General features: G+C 44.6%; 1 protein-coding gene across 2 annotated transcripts in view; it reads left to right on the forward strand.

Annotated features, from left to right (window-relative positions):
• SYT7 (synaptotagmin 7) overlaps positions 1–17,383 on the forward strand; it is a 226,950-nt gene extending 209,567 nt beyond the window's left edge. For both annotated transcript variants that reach the window (XM_035123676.2, XM_035123666.2), the window contains 4 exons: positions 2,044–2,213; positions 2,455–2,569; positions 5,505–5,704; positions 16,581–17,383. In XM_035123676.2, coding sequence (XP_034979567.1) covers positions 2,044–2,213; positions 2,455–2,569; positions 5,505–5,704; positions 16,581–16,685 — 590 coding nt within the window. In that variant the 3' untranslated portion in view covers positions 16,686–17,383. The remainder of the gene's footprint in view (positions 1–2,043; positions 2,214–2,454; positions 2,570–5,504; positions 5,705–16,580) is intronic.
• The last annotated feature ends 2,471 nt before the right edge of the window (positions 17,384–19,854 follow it).

Here is a 19,854-nt window from a genome sequence, read left to right on the forward strand (position 1 = left end):
AGCCTCTGCTTAAAGACCTCCAAAGAAGGAGACTCCACCACACTCCTTGGTAGCAAATTCCACTGCCGAACAGCTCTTACTGTCAGGAAGTTCTTCCTAATGTTTAGGTGGAATCTTCTTTCTTGAAGTTTGAATCCATTGCTCCGTGTCCGCTTCTCTGGAGCAGCAGAAAACAACCTTTCTCCCTGCTCCAGAGAAGCAGACACGGAGCAATGCTTCAGCACATCTGCAGCTGCACATAGAGACTGTTACATTTGAAAGCCACTCATTATGCAGAGAGTTGTCACGCTCATGTCCTAGAGGCTACCAAGAATACAGTACTGACATGAAGATTCTCCGCTTGGTCAGGGTAGTCTATATAAAGAGTAACCTCCAAACGCCATCGCATGAAGGCATCGTCACTGGTAATATGAAGCCATGTACATATTCTGGGAATAGGCACCCTCTACAGTGACACCATAGTTAAAGCTATGGTTTTCCCAGTAGTGATGTATGGAAGTGAGAGCTGGACCATAAAGAAGGCTGATCGCCGAAGAATTGATGCTTTTGAATTATGGTGCTGGAGGAGACTCTTGAGAGTCTCATGGACTGCTAGAAGATCAAACCTATCAATTCTTAAGGAAATCAGCCCTGAGTGCTCCTTGGAAGGACAGATCGTGAAGCTGAGGCTCCAATACTTTGGCCACCTCATGAGAAGAGAAGAATCCTTGGAAAAGACCCTGATGTTGGGAAAGATTGAGGGCACTAGGAGAAGGGGACAACAGAGGACGAGATGGTTGGACAGTGTTCTCGAAGCTACGAACATGAGTTTGACCAAACTGCGGGTGGCAGTGCAAGACAGGAGTGCCTGGCGTGCTATGGTCCATGGGGTCACGAAGAGTCGGACACGACTAAATGACTAAACAACAACAACAGTGACACCAGATGAGCATCACTTCCCATGTTGCATTTTATTCATGGATATGCATCTGAAACTATGCTCCTTTCCCAAAAATTATAATGTGGGGGAGATTATATCTGTGGCTATGTATGAATGGGGCATGGACATGCCCCAGACTGTAGGAGTAACTTAAAATTCTTCTCTGCAAGAGTAAATACAGTTATAAATCCTTCCTGCATGTGATTTTTGACATGAAAGCATCTTGTGGGTGCACTCCTTTCAGGTAGTATGAAAATGCCTGGGATGAGGCGCATTGCAAGACATTTTTTTTCTCCTCAATGCATCTTTAAGGTGCCCTCTCTCACATGAATAAACCAGGAAGCAGTTCTAAGCAAACAGTCATTTTGACAAATGATGGCTTTCAGACTGCACCAGTTCCTTGCACTGTTTTAAGATCACACAGGAATGAGAAGATGCAGACATACCCTAAAGAAAATTGTGATCTGTCAAGTTTGGCATCAAGTCATACCATGGTCTATCTATTCCATGGGCCCAGTTTGTGCCACATAACATATCATTCTTCTGCTTTATCTACTGTCTTGCTTCCTGCCAAATCAGATCATGCCCTTAGTCCATCACATTTATTACTCAACCTCAGGGGAATGGCCAGAGCCTTACGTTACCATAGAGAGGCCAAAAGCCTTCACTAGTGATCTAAGTACAGTGATGGATAAGAGCTGGGATTCCTTCCTGCCCTTATAGCAGCCAGTCAGTTCCCTGAAGCATTAGGTTTGATTAATGAAGTTGGAATACTACTCACTCATCTGGAATTCCTACAAATGTGGTTCAAGGCTGCAAGATTGCCCAGAAGCATGGATTCCTTCACCCATGTATGGCCTGGGCCAGTCATGACCCCTTCTCCATTGGCAACCTGAATACAGTGATTTTTGTTGTTGTTTAGTCGTTTAGTCGTGTCCGACTCTTCGTGACCCCATGGACCACAGCACGCCAGGCACTCCTGTCTTGGAATACAGTGATAGATGCTATCTAATGTGGAAAAGACCTGCGCATGCAGCAGAATAACCGTTTTCACTTGCATCTAGGCTTAACGTTGCCTGCATGTTGTCTCTCAGCTTTTCATCCACTCCTTTTGCTTTTGGCAGGTTTCCCATATGAGAAAGTGGTTCAGCGGGTGCTCTATCTACAGGTTCTGGATTATGATCGGTTCAGTCGTAACGATCCCATTGGGGAGGTGTCCATTCCCCTCAACAAAGTGGACTTGACCCAGATGCAGACATTCTGGAAAGAACTAAAGCCCTGCAGTGATGGGAGTGTAAGATCCTTGCTTTGTTTTGAAACAGAGGGCTGATCCAGAATATCCAAGGTTGGCCCAGTGCATGCATGCATGCATTGGGGGCTGGCCGTATATGATTCCTAATTCCATGCGGAATGAGGAAAGCTGGCTAGATCCTGAACAGTGTTGGGGTGATTTCTGCTCAGAGTTTACAGTGCGGAATCAGGGATGTGGGATGTTACATAATAATTCCTCTATCTCTGCTAACTCTTCTCTGCAGGGAAGCCGAGGAGAGCTTCTTCTGTCACTTTGCTACAACCCTTCAGCTAATTCCATTGTTGTGAACATTATCAAAGCTCGGAATCTTAAAGCCATGGACATCGGGGGAACATCAGGTATGGGGTTCCGTAGCAGCTCTTCTTATGCAGGGCAAATAGTCCTAGATTTAAAGCTCGCTCTTACTTTGCCAAACCTTTATTAAGCATTACAAATATGGGCCATCATAAAACATCCATATAGTCTGCCACATTCAAATTACGGTACATCCACAATGTCTTTTGTTTCTTGTGATGTTTAAATATCTGCCCTTGACAAAAGCTATGGGGGAAACATTCAGTCGGGCTAACATAAAGGCCCTGCGTCGGACTGGAATTATTAATTTTGAAATATAAGTGACCCTGTTGTCTGTTGCATTTAATCCCTAGAACTTGGGGGAGCAAATTTTATTTACAGCCGACTCAATGTTTTGTATATTCAATTCTGGTTTGAATATTGCGATAAATATATTGCTCACCTGAATTATACAAGAGTTCCAAGTCAATACCAACAGATCTAATTTTGCTATGTAAGAATTGAAATCATCTGGATTTATAAGAGTCCTTATGTAAGTCAGAAAGCAGACTTGAAGGTTGGCAACAAAAATGGCAACGCAACCAGTATTTTATAGTGCTAGGCCACATCCAATATTCCATCGTGTGTTCTGCACACATCGTCTCATACTTGATTGAACTTGGGAGCCCCAGGATACGTCTCAAGAAACTTGAGTGTATCTTATCCAAATCACTATTATATGCTTGTATTCGTATTGGGATCCCAAAAAGTAGCTGGGACAACACTTTAGCTAAAAGACTTAAAGCAAACCACCAATGACCATTTCCTTAGAGGTCTGTGCACTTACTGGTTTCAAGTAAACCTGGCGAGAATCAGAAGCTACTTGATTTTCAGGTGTTGTTTGTTTGTTTGCTTGTTTGTTTGCTTGCTTGCTTGGGGTCTCCTCCCAAAGGAGCCTGTCATGTGTTACGCAAATCATCCCCAGCTGACAGAGAGTGAAAGAACAAATGCCTTCAAACTGACCTGCCTCCCCTCCTGGGTAGAGAAACTAGCATAGCCTACTTGACAAAAAACCAAGACAATGTGCAAATGAATATCTTCATTGAATTTCTTCTGATCAATGCTAGAAGATTTATAGAGCTGTGATTCTTAAACTGAGGTATACTTTTAAGTGACCCTTGATCCTACAATAACAGAGCGTGCTACTGAAGAGAGAGTTTCTGTCTGATGCTGCAAGGGCAACTCACATTTCAGTTTCATTTTTATATGTTAAACAGAAAAGTCCTTCATCTTTTGTGTGCTCTTAGGACATGTGATGGAGCCACCTTGCTGAAGCTAAGCAGGTCTGGGCCTGGCCAGGGTAAGGGTGGGAGGCTCTCTGAGAACTCAATGAGAAAAGAATTGTGGAATATTAGTGCAAACAGCTGCAGCGGGTTGGTAATCTGGGGCCTGAATGTGACCCTCCAGGCCTCTCTTGTCTGGCCCTTGGGACTCTCTCGAGGCCACCACCTCACCTCAGACCAGTCCTCCTACTGTATGTACCCTTCCTAGAGAGTTTTTGCCTGGCTGAGATGTGCCCTTGATCTTTAATAATGCCTCTTGCTTGGATGGATGGATGGATGGATGATAGGGGTGTGCGAGTAAGTGCAGAAACGACTGTACTGTACAAAAGTAAAAATTGTATTCATTGTTTTGCCCACTTTTGAATCTGACTTCCCTGCCCCCCAGCCATACACATAGGTCACCTTCAGGCATGCATATGGCTTTGTTAAGTCCTGGCCAGTGTACAAAAAGTGAAGTTTTATTTGGAAATCTGTCAAATATTTTCCTTACAGTGGGCATAAAGACAGACAATGGAGTGGCCTTGGAAGAGCAAGTACATCAGAATAGCAGTGCACATATCATTAAGTTTAAAAACTATTAAAAACTCTAGAAGTTTCTTTGTTCTATAATGGGATTGAGATTTCCCTTATTACACCAGAAGGACAAACTGCTTTCATCCTTTTTGCAGCTTGTAATGAGGGAGGGGGGGGGAAATATAAACATATTACTTTCTTGATTTCTTTTACATTTTTTTTGTTCACCCTTCACCATAAAGATTCTAGGGTGGGATACCTCCACAAAAGTAAAACACTGTGCAATGTAATAAAATGTTGTCACAAGGTACTGTGATTGAATTATGTTTTATTGCTCTTAGATTTTATCTCACCTCTGCAGACTAAATATCTCATACATAAGACTATCTAATTACACTGTACCTAATGAGCAGCAAAAGCTTGCTTGATTATTCTCTCTTCTGCATTGAGGAGAATGAAGTTTACGACTTTCATTTACTAGTGAGGAGGTAGGCTCTCTGCCCTGGAAAGCTCTGGAAGCAGAAAGCCTGAATGTTTGACCTTGTTTTTTAAACATCCCATAAGCAGTGTTGCACTGGAATGTGATGGTTAAGGAATGGTGGGAACTCCGGTTAAGAATAAACTTCTCAGCCTGAAGGGCTGGTTGTAGAAGCAAGCAAACTAGAAAGTGTTGTCACCAGCTGTAAAGCTGCTGGCTGTAACAGACTGACATGGCTCTGCTGGTTACCAAGAGACCGCAAAACACCAGACATAGAACCGAGGACAGCATAGCCCATTCTGCATCAGAATTGGAAAGCTGATTGTAAGTGGCCATTGACAGAAATAACTGGGTGGATTACTTGAATAAACTGGCATAAATGGCTTGGGAAGAACATTAACTACAGGGCAGTTTAGACTGGGGCATGTAATTTAATAACTGAAACAGCTGGAACCTTTCCATGTAAATAAAACCGAACCCTGTCTTTTTGAAACTGATGTCGGTGCTTTTTGGGGGGCAAAAAGAGACAAATGATCCATTGCTACCCAGTTTTATAACATCTGGAGCCTGGGTACTGGGGTGCTCCTTCTGGGTACCTCTACAACTCCACCTCCCCTCCACAGTAAATTATGTCCCAGTGATGGTATCCTCTTTTTCCCGTGCCAGACCCCTACGTGAAGGTGTGGCTGATGTACAAAGACAAACGGGTGGAGAAGAAGAAGACGGTAGTGATGAAGCGGTGCCTGAACCCAGTCTTTAATGAGTCCTTCATCTTCGACATCCCCACAGAGAAACTGAGGGAAACGACCATTATCATCACTGTCATGGATAAGGACAGGCTCAGCCGGAATGATGTCATTGGAAAGGTGAGTTGTCCTCCCAGCTGAGAAGCTCCCGGAGCTCAGGACAAGGCCTTTCCAGCTGGGGATGGGTGGATCTAGGCAGCAGGTCAGAGGACAGGGAGGTTGTTCCACACACAGCTGTGTATGGAGAGCCACCAGTGGCTGGAGCTTGTTTCTGTTCCTGTATTTATTTCTTCACAGATTTGTCCATATAAGTGGATTAAAAATGAAACTTGAAAGGGAATATTGAAATTCCCCCCCACCCCGGGGATCTACTATGTTCTCAAACCATTTAGTAAAGTCAACAGAAATAAGAAATCAGTACAAACCACAAGGGTGGGGAACATATTTGCCCATCTGGATTTAAGTTTCACATTCCTCACGGTTCCTCTTCAGTGCAGATGTCTTGTTAGTAGTACTATTAATTAGGCCGTGCCAGTAAAATGCACAACATAGTGCATAGTAGCATTGGCAAAAGCATTAGCTAAAGAAGACATGTCTCTTCCTCCAAGGAGCTTACAATCTAAATGCCAACAGTGTGTGGTACGAAAAGAGGAGGAAGGAGATGAGAAAGTCAAGAGGAATAAAGGATGAATGTGAGCAAATGTAGCTAACAGCTACTGAGGCTTCTTTTCTGTTGGGGATGAGCATTAAGCCAAAGGCCTTGCATACTGGGGAGGGAGGGAGGGAGGGAGAAGGTACTGGCACCACATAGTTCTGTGAGAAAGTTCTAGGCAACGTGTTTTGTCCAATGTAGTCATTCCATTAGCGCAAGGATTTCTCCTTGCACAACCAAATTTTCCTCCTCTCTTCTCTCCCCACACACATCCTGTGACACCCCCCCCCCAATTTTCTCTGAGGTTGAGGGAACCCCTACCCCTAAAATAAATTTGGGTGGGTGCCCCAAAGGAAGAGAGGGATAATGCTCCTCTGCACAAACAGAAATTCTTGCGCTGACAGAACATTTATGTAGCGCTGCTTTAAAAGGTAAAGGGACCCCTGACCTTTAGGTCCAGTCGTGACCAACTCTGGGGTTGCGGCGCTCATCTCGCGTTATTGGCCGAGGGAGCAAGCGTACAGCTTCCAGGTCATGTGGCCAGCATGACAAAGCTGCTTCTGGTGAACCAGAGCAGCACATGGAAACATCGTTTACCTTCCCGCTGGAGCGTCCCACCTGCGTCCCACCTGCGCTGCTTTGAATATAGACTGTTAAGTTCATCAGAGGAGAATGGACATAGTCATTTAAGAAAGCAGGAGGCTTTCAGGTTGCAAAAGGTGGTAGATTTGGAGGAGTGAAAGTTGCAGGTGAAGATATAATGAGAAATATGGGCAGAAAGGTAACTGTTGGGGTCAGAATGTTGGGGCCAGAATGTTGGGGCCAGAAGTGGTTTTGTAATACAGTCATACCTCAGGTTACAGACGCTTCAGGTTGCGCGTTTTCGGATTGCGCACCACGCCAAACCCGGAAGTACCAGAACGGGTTACTTCCAGGTTTCGGTGCTCGTGCATGCGCAGAAGCACTAAATCATGCTTTACACATGCGCAGAAGTGCCAAATTGAGACCCGCGCGTGCGCAGACGTGGCACTGTGGGTTGTGAACACTGCAGGTTGCGAACATGCCTCCCACACGGATCATGCTCACAACCCAAGCGTCCACTGTAGTCAGTGGGCAGGTCTGCTCCACATGAAAACATTGTTACACACCACCTCAATCTCCAAGCAGTGGGAGATTCCAGGGGTACCAGGCCCACTTACCAGGATCTGTGTTTCCTTTTGGAAACCTCAGCCGAGTCTGTGGTGTCTTTAGGATGTATGGTTTATTTATACATATGTACAACTTGCGTCTGCGTGGAGAGAGTGCAGAGCATTTATATCCCAAGAGAGTCCTGTTCCTCTCATTGCTACAGCTTCCGATTCCAAGAGACCCCAGATACCATGTCTGACCCTCTCTGTAGCATAAAACAGACTGTCCGACTCATACTCTGCCAGCACCTTCTCTGGCTTGCAAAACTGACACTTTTTCCCTGTTTGTTTACCTCATCACCCTCGGCAATTCTGCCCCTCCCTCCTTAAACTCTGACCTTTAGTCTCTGCTAACTATCTTTCACCTTAGGGAAGGGCTTTCCCCATTTTCTCTCTGGCCCAGAAGAGAAAAGGGCTTTCCCCATTTTCTCTAATGACCTTCTTAAATGGTATCTGAAGAAGTGTGCATGCACACAAAAGCTCATACCAATGACAAACTTAGTTGGTCTCTAAGGTGCTACTGGAAGGAATTTTTTTATTTTGTTTCGACTATGCCAGACCAACACGGCTATCTACCTGTAACTTCTTAAATGGGTTAATGAGTCGGCCATTCCCGTGATTACCTCTTGATGGTTCTTCCACCAGGTAAAATGATTAGACATAGTAAAATTGGTTTAAACTCCAGTCCCCACTAAATTCTGAAATTTAGGGGTTTGTTTAAATTCTAACCTTTTACAGAATTCTGATGTTTTAGGAGAGCCTATCCCCCCTCAAACTTATATAACACTATATATCTGGCCAGCAGAGAAAAAGCTAAGTACTCTCCTCCTACTCCATCACCGCTTCATTGCTCTAAATTGCAGCCTCCTGGGGGGGCTTTTCATTTTGAAAAATAAAATAAAATTGCGGACTCGATTATATGCCTATGTGTGTGGCATGCAATTTACCCCAAAGCAAGCCCAACTGTATTTAAACTGTGCCTGACAGATGTTTGTATAACATTCACTTTGACTTTTGAAAGTGGAATGTGAAACACAGCGGCTGATCAATCAATGTGTTTCTGCCGGTATGATTTTGGCGGTGCTACGGTTTCATTACCACTGGTTTTCTTCTGTCAAGGATTTCAGCTACCGGTATGTTAACCTTGGAATAGCAAGTTCCTTATGAAGTATTGAGAAAGAAACACCTAAGTATATAGGTGGATACATCATCAGCACAATCTCAGCTGGATCTAAAGGTCTGAACTCAAAACCCCAAATCAGTAGTCAGAAAACTCAAATGCCTTGATCCTGACCTTTGTGAGTGCTCAGAAGCAATCTGCCTTGTCTCACAAGCTGTCCCATTTTCATTTCACTGGAAAGAACTGGTCTCCCTAGATAAATGAATAAACATACAGATCAACTCCTTTCTTTGACATGAATGAGAAAACTCTTCTGGAAAGGGTTCTTTTTGCAAGGCACACCTACACAGAAGAGTCTGTGAGAGAAAGTCCCATGAAAAAGAAGGGGGAAACCACAAAACACTTCCTGATAAAGAATTTATTTTGAAATAAATTGGGCCCCTTTTTTCAATTAAAAAAACCTGACTTCAGTCTTTTCAAAAATAAACTGCCCAAATTATCATCAAGACAAAGCTTCTCTCTTTCTTTTCTCTTTTTCCCTTTTGGTGCTGCCTCCCCCCACCCCCACCACTTTCCTGGGCAGAGTTGTTTGCTGTAAACATTTGACCTCCTGTATCAAGAATAGATTGATGGATCCGGGCAAGATGCTGTGATTATGATAAATTATGCAAATTGAATACATTGTCATGTATCTACTTTGCAAGATTTATTCCTGTGGCAAATGTTGCAAGGGTCGCAGGATTTTTACCAGAAAGGAGAGTAAGTGTGGGGTGCTGGGATAAAATAATGATTGGAGATCACAGGGGAGGGATGTGTAAAGAGGAAATATTGTCCTTTAGGCCTTGGAAGCAGCAGCAGCAGCAGGCTCTTTCTCTGGCATCAAGTGCTTTTCAGGGGAAGGTTCCTTATTTCTTTTTAACTTGTACAGTTTCTAGATCTTTCATGCAATTTATAAATAATAGATTGTATGATGATAATGAGACCTATAAATGTACTTTCGGAAAATAAATAAAGCTGAACTCCTGACAGTTCTGAATTAGCTGCTCCCTGATTCTGCATAAAGATGCCAGGTCCTCTTGTCTACCCCCTCAGAGTATAGCATCAGTTAAATTCCAGAGTATGAATATGTATAATTTGTTGCATAATTCCTGTGCAGGTTCTCTGACTTGTTTACAGCCAACCTAAATCACAACACAGGTGATCTGCCTTGTACGTCAATATTATTCAGATAAGGAGTTTCAGGATGATCTTGAGGTGGAATTCACATGGTGCAATTTACACGGAGAGGACAGCACATGGGGATGATCATGTACTCCACCTTCCCCACAATCATGCTTCCCCATCCTGCCAAACAGCTGAAGCATACTGTTTGGCAGGCAGTGGAGGGGGGGAATGCAATTTACATGCAGAATATGCATGGCACTTTGCATGTGGGGAGTGGCTTGGACTCCAGCTGCATTGAAGGTCTCCAGGGGACCAATGTGGGCTGCAGTTTGCTCCCATGTGTTTTAAGGAAAAACTAAATGAACAAAGGTTCCCATGTGGGCTTCATCCATAATAGCTGCCACCACCCTGGCAAATACTCAAATGCAAGTAGATTGAAGGTACCAGATTAATGTAAATCTAGAACTGACCCTGTGTCTGTGCATCCGTTTCTTCGTCTTTCTAATCGTACTGTTGCACAAAAGTTTATTCTGCTGCGCATTCAGTTCTAGCTTAACGTATCTTCTAATAGTGCAGTCCTATACATGTCCCAATGACTTGAATGAGACTCATTTCCTAGCAAGTGTGCATAGGATAGCAGCCTAAATTTGGGGAAATGTTCTAACTTGGTACTTTCAGGATGCAGCTGGCCTCCACCTTAACCACTGAGCTTCAAATGTATGTCAACAGAGTTAAAAATTAGACTAGCACAGGGAATAAGTTCTATGCCGTATACAGAATCTTTCTTTCCTTCAAAACATTTCTGCTGTCCTCATCCCTCTGGAGTACAGAACTTGCTTAGGATAAACTTGAATCTAATGAACACTATTTATAGTGAGGTATGAAATGAAAGTCTTGGATAATTGCAGAGCACTGTAGTATTTTGGCAGTAGTGAAACAGCTCTTATAATGAAACTTCTGGAAGAGAGAGATGAACGGGGATGCATAATGGCTTGGGTCTGGTAATCTTACCATTCTTACTCAGCTGAAGGCTTTGCTGGAGCTGTGTGCATAATTCTGGGCCTGCTTCTCATATATGCATGGGCTCACACTGAACAGCTTAAGCTGCCTTATGCTAACTCAGCCCATCACACCCTCTGTTGGCTGACTGGCAACAGGTATCCAGGGTCTCAGGAAGAGGTATTTCACATTATCAGCTCCCTGAGGTGTTTGAGCCTTGAACATGCAATGCATGTGTTCCACCAGTGAACAATGATTCTGCTCACAAATTTCTCGTCAGCTTGTAGTTAGGTTTATCACACAATTCTGTTGGGTGTCAGGGTAGAATTTAGGCCCGAATCAAACTTAACACAATCCATTGTTGCCCTGATCAAGCAGTGCCCAAACCCAGTCTTCAATGAGCCCTTCTGATAAGTTCCAAATCAGTACCGTGGTGCCATTGAAAGGCCTTGGGTTGTGTCTTCTGCTTCAAATGGATTTGTTGAGAACGTGGACTGAGTGGATCCAAGGCCAGCTTGAGAAAATTTCTACCTGAGATTTCACCGTTTCATATTCAGAAGCTGACTTGGCTGGCAGTTGTATCTTACTTCCATGCTGGTGATGTGAACAGCATTTTACATGAGCCAGAGAATAGCAAGCTAGCTTAGGGGGCAGGTCACATGACAAACATAGGTCCATCCTCCAACATATTGGTGCCACTTCCCCACACCAGAAAATCTGTTACCTGAGGCAGCCGCTTCACTTTGCCAGTCTTGAGTGGATCCATGCAGAATTTGGCACACAGTGAAACCATTATGTAATTCCTTTGCCACACACCCAAATAACCCCACATATGCCTTGACATGCCTCAGTCCCCTATTAGCAGTTCTTAGTTCTTATTATTATTAATTTAATTTCTTATTAGTTGGTTAGTTTGTTAGTTAGTTGTTAGTTGTTATTATTTTGTTGGTTGTTAGTTGTTGTTGTTACTATTATTAATTAAATTTCTGCATGCACCCTTCATCCAAGGATCCCATGATGGTTTACAATATAAAAACACAGAAATACATATCATAATAACAAACAAAATTTTATTAAGACACAGAAAATATGGGATGAGTTTCATGCTGAATGTCTGGAGAAGCAACTAGAAAACTACACATCATATTGCTTTACCAGATGTCATTCTGCACAGATTCATTCAGCTTGGTCAGTTCTTTGTGATTTGGCTTTTCCTTGGTGAATATCAGTTTAGCTCAATTCTTAGGGAATATGAAATACAAATTCATGCCAGCTGGCGATCTGGTCTATTATTTAGAAGTGTAATATTATGCACAGCACTTTAAAAGAAATTAATTACTTCCAAATCTGATTTACATTTAATATATATAATTCTACTCCCGTTAATATAATGATGACAAATTGATGCAGTGATCTTGTTATTATGTGTGTGCGCTGCAGAGTCAATTATTCCCTAATGCAGCACTGTATTAAAACAAGCAACGTGTATTAAATTAAAATCAGCATAATGTGAACCCAACATCAAGAAGATGTGAATGTTAACACAGCAAAATTGTTTAGCAAAAGCAAGCTCAGTCAGATCTCTCAGAATTCAGAAGTCTCCCGTTCAGCGACCAGATTTTCCATAGGTTCTCCGGGTAACTCCACAGCAGGGCCCTGGTGCTTCAGTTTCCTGAGGAATGAAAGCAGCCACTTTTTATGCTCAGTGCACATGCTGCAGAATAGCTTGCCACCCATTCATAATTTTTATGGATTGTTCCTGTTTGGAGAGCTTTGTCCACAGTTAGAAGAAAATCAACGGTGTGCGTAGTTCTCCAACATAAGCTGCCATGAGTTAGAACGCCTGAGAAATCTCAAAGGACAATAGTAAATTACTAATGATTAACATACTGAAAATAAGCTGTTTTTCGAAAACGTATAACCTTCATGCCCTTTGCCTAGATAGATATGCCCATGCACATATAAATATATATGAAATCTAAACATAGCAGCTGCGGAGAGAGGAGAGGAGGCAGAAGCTTAGCTCAGAACCTGATGGGGTCACAGCAGAATAGAAATTAAAGTTTCATCGTACTTGTCTTTCTTGCGGGAGAGAGGAAAGCGGTGTTAATGCAGATCACGTAGTCAGTTGCTCACTAAATGGAATACAGCACCAAGCAAAAGCATCAGGGGTGGATAACCTCCAGTCAAGAGGCCAAATCTGACCCAGCTCAGGTCCCAATTTGGCCCCCGAGGCCATTTCCCCTGAACACATATACCTGCCCCACTCCTGAGGTCTTATGGGGATGTAGTCCTGTGGGGAGCTCAATCAGACAGCTAATTCCTGCAGAAAACAACTTTGGCAGCCTTACACTCAACCCTTTGCTGGCAAGGCGCCTGTGCTGCAATTCCCATCCCAAGCGCCTGGCATCCAGCTGACTATCGGACACTTGAAAAACACTGCACAAGGGACTTAGACAAATGGGAGGGGCAACCCATTTGATCTGCTAATTTGTCCTGCCCACCTGTCAAAGCTGGCCCACAAGGGTGGGGACAGATAACAATCTGGCCTACTGGGTCAAAAGGGTTCCCAACCCCTGAAATATGGAACCAGCTTGAAGAGAACTTGCCAAGAAATTTCAGGCAACTGCAGACCAAAGTTCAGAATTACTCACCCTCCTCAACCTCTGCTGCAGCAACGTGATAATAAGGAGTGATTGGATAATTGCCATTATTGTACAACCTCCAATCAAGTTATGAAGTCACATTTCTTTTGAGTGAGAGTCAGGAGGCTCCATTAGTGGATCTGGAAGACAAGTCTTCGCTGTCATTGCGGGGGAGAAGCTGACACATGCATCCTCCATAGAAGCAATATAGAAAGCTAGGGGATAAAAATAACCAGAGCTGCACAGAGGGATTAACACTTGTTTGCATTGCCACATAACTAATTTTGACACCTCCAACACATTTGTTCAGCAGAAGAGGAATGAAGGGTGGCAGCTGGTGTGGGTGAAAAGCTCCATCAAACAGGGCTGTGCCGTTCGTTTCGCACTGGCAGATGCAAAGCCCAAGGCAGTTTAGTGGGAGTCAGTGGCTGGAGATGACTCTCTCTGCAGGAAACCTCATGCCCAAGTTGGAATACGGGGGCTTTTCTCTTCAGTAGCTGCTTGGGTTACATTACGCAGTCAGATGGATTGTATTGTTATCTGAAATGTGTCGCCAGAGGTTAACATTATTAAACAACAAGCTACGGCCATTTCTGGACATGGATAGCCTGGTTACAGCTACCCATGCGTTAGTAGCCTCCCAGCTGGATTATTGCAATGCGCTATGTATGGGGATCCTTGAGGATGGTGCTCCAGAGAGGGCAGGTAGTGCAGAATGCAGCAGCCAGAGTGCTAACTGACGACATATCTGCACAAGGCCATATTACCCTGGTTCTCAAGGATCTGAACTGGCTGCCCGTTTGTCACTGGGTGAAATTCAAGCTGTTAATACTGAGGTCCGAAGCCTTAAATGGCTTAGGGCCTGGGTATTCAAAGGGGCATCTCTCCCCATATAATTCTGCCTAGACTTTGAGGGCACTGCCATGTGGGCTCACCAGAGGGCTTCCTTGGCAAGAGCATCCCAAGGAACACCTCCCCTCTGAGTTTTGGCTAGCAAAAACTTTCATTGATTTCCCCCCTTGGAACGAGCCACTTTGTGCCCAATATATACTTGGCTGTGTATTGAGCGATATATTAAACAGATCAAAATGGCGGCATTTTAAATTATATTTTATTGCTGGTTTTATTGTTTATTGAGTTTTGCACTGTTGTGGCTTTCCCACAGAGAGCATGTGAGGAGGGGACAGCCTACAAGTTCGGTCAGTCAGTAAATCAAGCCACTCCTCAAGACCAGCGGATATCAGAAGTATCTGTCTGGCCTTCTCAACAGGGGTTCCCCATCAGTTCTCTGTGGTCCTACCAATGGGTTGGGGAAACCTGTGGCCCTCCAAAGGCTGTTGGACTCCCATTAGCCCCAACCAGCATGACCAATGATGGGAGCTGTAGTCTAAGAACATCTGGAAGGTTACAGGTACCCCACCCCTGTGTTAGGTCTTCTTTTACAGCCCTCTGGTAACCTTGCAGGCCTTCATTCTCAGGCACTTCAAAGGCCTCAGATTCAGTCTCTAGTAGCACCAGTAATGGAAAGGCTACCAAGTAGCAGGCCTGAGAACCACAGGGCTAGAGGGATCATCCAGTTGTTTAGTGTGAGGCAGCTCCTGTTCCTAGCAATAGTGACTGCTGTGGAGAAAAGAAAGCAGTGCTAAGGGAGTAATGTGTAGGGGCTGGAGCATTGGCTTCAGAGCCACCCCAAGACATTTTGCTGCCTAAGGCAAAATGCAAGATGGCACCTCTCCCCATTTCATGTACAAAAGCCAACCAGACCGGGAGACACTGGTTAAGGGACTGCACCTTCCACTGCCCCTGAACACAATAGACTACAGCAAGGCAGGACATGCGGCACACTCCCCGCCCCTCAGTATCTGCTGCCTGAGGCAACTGCCTCAGTCTGCCTCATGGTAGGGCCACCTCTGCCTGTATCTTTCACAATGAGCCTCTGCTCTTCTACCCCTTCCCCTCCCGTTGTTGACATTGAATTCTTCCTTTTAAACTTTGCTTATAGGGCTGCTGGGCGCAGAGTGTTGGTGAATCCCTAGCTACCCACCACCTTACTTTGCCCAGAGATATCTAGACAAATACATCTGAATGCACGTATTTGCTTCATGGGCATGTGCCCCAGGTTTCTTAAGTACACAGCAACACCCTGATGACGTTTACCCTTCTCAACCATCACCAGCACAAAATACATGGCAAGCCACCAATACTTTGATAGAGCGTGGAGTCTCCTATTGAAATATTGCATATCAAAGAATCACAGAGGCCGTTTATACAGGCATCGCACACAACCCCACCCCACCCCAATGCACACAAGCAAGCAATTTCTGTGATCATGGATGGTCCAAAAAACTGCAGCTGTGATTATAGAAATTGCTGCTGAGTATGATCACAGGGCTCTTGAGAGCAATTACACAAAGAAAAACATCTAGGGAAATGCCTGAGCGAATCAGCCCTTGCAGCCCATGTGGTCTGGGTGACTTCTGCACTCTTCATTGTCTATCCTCCATTCTTCATGCATTGTGCCCCTTTACATTAGGAATCCCTGTATGCCTATATATACAGCTCCAGGTCGGGGAAAAATGTGGCAAGAGCAGCCCTGTTTGTTCGTGTAGAAAGCAATGTGTGAGGGTCTAATGTTAATGTCAGCTGAAACCTTCCCAGTCTTACCTCCCCATGGCCTATCGCCCCAGACGTGTTCCCCTCCACCTGGCTTACTTCCAACACTGGTGCTGGGCTAGGAGCTGCAGTGACAGATCTTGAGATGGTTAGGTGCTTGCCTGGGTTCAGGTCTCCTTACCGATACATCCTTGATGATGTAAAAAAATTGGACATACACGCCCAATTTATATATGAATGGGCCACAGACACATTTTTTTAAAAAATGCTTGTTCAAGTTTAACCCTTAAGGTTGGAGGGATTGGGTGTGGTGTAAATGAGCACGCTGAACAAAGATAAATATGGAAGACAGACATGGGAGGAATGTGGAGGGTGGGGGAAGAATGAGGGTTGAATTGGAGGTAGGGGAAGTTGTGACTGGTAAAGCTTTAAAAGGGCAGAGGGGAAACCCAAAAGGGGGGACGGGAAAATAAAGGACCGGAGGGTCAAGCGTAACCAGCATTTGATGGAGGAGTTGCAACCAGGAGGTTTCCATTCATTGGAGACAAGTCTTGAACGAAGGTCACTCCTCCTGCTTTCTGACCTGTGTGATTTGTTTCCTCATCCCCCCCCCTAGATCTACCTGTCATGGAAGAGTGGCCCAGGCGAAGTGAAGCACTGGAAGGATATGATTTCACACCCCCGGCAGGCTGTGGCACAGTGGCACCAGCTGAAGGCCTGAGAGGCAGGAGCCGAGGACTCGCTCTGGGTTTCAGTGCACCAAGTCAACATTTACTGGCCACACTCTCACTACTACTTTATGCACAACGGCTGCACCCTGGTCTCCCCCAGGGGGGAAAAAGCTCGGGAATAACCACAGGCTAAGGGAGCAAACCTGAAATATGTACTAAACTCTGGGAAAGTGGTATCAGTGCCCAATGTGCTGGTTCAGCAGCGCAGAGCATCACAAGGAGCACCATTAATACCCAACCTCCTGCTTTAGCCTTTCCATCAGACTCCATATGGAGAGAGAGAGAGAGAGAGAGAGAGAGAGAGAGAGAGAGAGAGAGAGAGAGAGACCAGAGCAGCCCCTCCAGCTGAAGGTGGCCTCAGCACTGATTTGTTTGGATTCACAGTGTAGCAATGGCACAATGGGAGGAGAGGGGTCCGCTACTGCCATACAAGACTTCCTATGAGTTCTTCCAGCCAAAGGCCCATTGGGATGGCACCCTACTCTGCCATAAGAAAGCTAACCCCATCCAGCAGCTGCACTGGCCTAAGAGGGGGCACTGCAAGGAGATCACTTGCTCTGTTTCCATGAGGTGGTTTCGTTATCATTCAATAAAACTTGTAAGAGTAATAAGAATAATATAAATAATAATGCTGGCTAGACCTTTTCCTAGCCAGGCCTCTCTGCAAAGGGGAGAGGAGCCACGGAGCTCCCCTAGCCCCCCTGTGTGTGTGTGTGTGTGTGTGTGTGTGTGTGTGTGTTGTGTGTTGTAACTATGCGTGCAGGGCATTTGTGTGTCACTTGTGTTCTCTTTCTCTCGCTCAGCCCTAGACAATTTGTTTCTCTAAGGGGCTTGATTCACTGCCCAGCAGGAATTGAGGGGAAGCTTATGCCATGTGGGAAAGGAGGGGAGCAACATATTTTGGAGCTTTGATTGAGAGGAGAGAGGAAAGAGAGACAAGGAGGCCATTTTCTTAACCATGCTGGAAGCCATGGATCACATGCTACAAGCTAAAGTGTGTGTGGTTGTAAAATTAGGGAGAGCCTAACTTTTAATTGCCCCTTTTCTTTGGCAGAGGCAAAGGAGACATGCTCAGCAGTCCTGAATTGGGGGGGGGGAGGACAGGAGCCATTCAAACTGACCCCTCTCAATATCCCAATGTGCTTGTCACACATGGCCCCAAACAACCATCCTACTTTAATGATGTCTCCCCTTTTCTCTCCTCCACTCAGTCAGCCACATGTACCCTAACCCACCACAGTCTCTCTTGGATTCCAAAGCTTGTTTTCACTCAGTCTGCAGCCCTTCCATTGGAAGCCAGAAATCACACACCTGTGCAATTTCTAGTTAATTAGCCACCCACTTTCTGTACTCTTCTGCAGCTATGTTAAAAGAGTTTGCCTAGAAACTGGCTTCTCTCATTTGCATTCACACACCCCAAATACATCAAGAAGATTAGTGCCCATGATGTAGAAGAATGTGATTTTTCAGCGAAACCAGTACTTCCCAGAAGTGGCGTTGAGGAATTGACTTTATGATAGCAAAACAACCCAGCTCTCTAGTTAAAAGTCTTGGGTTGTCCACGCTGTAACTCCAACTTAAATCTTGGGTTTCTATTTATCTTTGATGAAATGTTTCATCTCTTCTCTGCTTTTTATTGTTCATTGCCTGATAGGGTACCAGGGAAAAGTCGACTCTCCTAGACATTCAGTCAAAATGGCAAAGAGACCATCTCAAGGCTTCATAGGTGAGAGCAGGGACTAAGGGGCACTGACAAGAAAGATTTGTGTCTGATTCCAGTGCTTCTCTGGGTCTTTAGCTCAGTCTTCCCACATTTTTCCTGCAAGTGGAGAACAAGGATTAATCTGCACAAGCCTTTTTGAATGTTAAAGGCAACATGTTTTATTTCAGTTACTTGGTAAACACTTTGGGGCTAATCTTTTGAATATATTGACAGGTGTCCTAACCCACTGCATCCTGTGGAGAAGCAATAATCCAAAAGCAAGTCAAGCCACTTCTCCAGGCCACTTCTTGCAAGCACTGCAAGCTTTTCTTCTCCCCACCCCAAAGGCTAGAACGTGCCATCGAAGAGGGTCATCTGCATGATTCAGTATGAGCATGCAGGTCAGTCTTGCACTTCGCTGCACACCTTCCATGCGTAGGAGGTGAGCAGTGATGTGAATGTGGCAAACCATTCGTGTAATCAATTTGTCATTTCCAAGGCTCAAGCTGCACGGGGGAAATGATGCTGGGGTAGATAAGGCAGAATGGTTTTGTGGAGAGTGAGCCTCAGTCTGAACACATGTTGAAATATTTGCAGCAGCTATCTGGCAGAGCAAAAACCACTCGTAAAACAATTCATTTTGGCTTCGAGGTGTCCTAGGTGATTGTGTGCTGGGCTGGCACAGGTCAGTTTGTTGCCTGAAGCATAGGACAAGATGGCAGCTCCTTGCATTCAACATCCAGACACTGACTAGCCCAGTGGCTGAGTCTTTTAAATATATATATATATATATATATATATATATATATATATATATATATATTCACAATTAAACATTATCATCACATAAGTATAAAAGAATAAACCACAAAAAATAGAAAATAGAAAATAAAACATTTCTACACAATATTAAATCCACATTTGGGGGTTACTCAGATCCCTCGACGTCCCTCTAGCAGCTGAGTCTTAATTCAGCACCAGGGATTGGACAGTGTCCTTCACCATACCTGAGGCAGCAAGCTAGTTGCAAAGGGGGCAAGATGTGTCATGGAACATAAACAGCTCTGTCTTCCAACGTAGGAAAATGGCCAGTTTTAATACGTGTCACCTCCATTTGTTTAGAAGCTGCTACGTTCAAAAGCAGTCTAATGCTGCATCTCACTACATGTGCAAAAACCTCATTGCAGTCCTCTGCATACTTTTGCGAGTAGCCTTTGGCTACAAGTCTTGCTTTGTAGCATTCAACTTCCCATTCTGCACCCTGCTTTACCTTGCATAACCACTTGCTTCCAATTGTCTTCTTCCTAGGAGGCATCTTGATTAAAGTCCAGGTCTGGTTCTGGTGCAGGGCATCCATCTCCATGCACCTTCCTTCCATAGATGGGCTTCAGCGGCTGCCACCTGATCCATCTCTTCCCAGGTGGAAGGTTTCATGGGGTGGTGCCGACTTGTGATGT

This window comes from Zootoca vivipara, chromosome 1 (assembly GCF_963506605.1).
Source record: "Zootoca vivipara chromosome 1, rZooViv1.1, whole genome shotgun sequence".
Classification (NCBI taxonomy): Eukaryota; Metazoa; Chordata; class Lepidosauria; order Squamata; family Lacertidae; genus Zootoca; species Zootoca vivipara.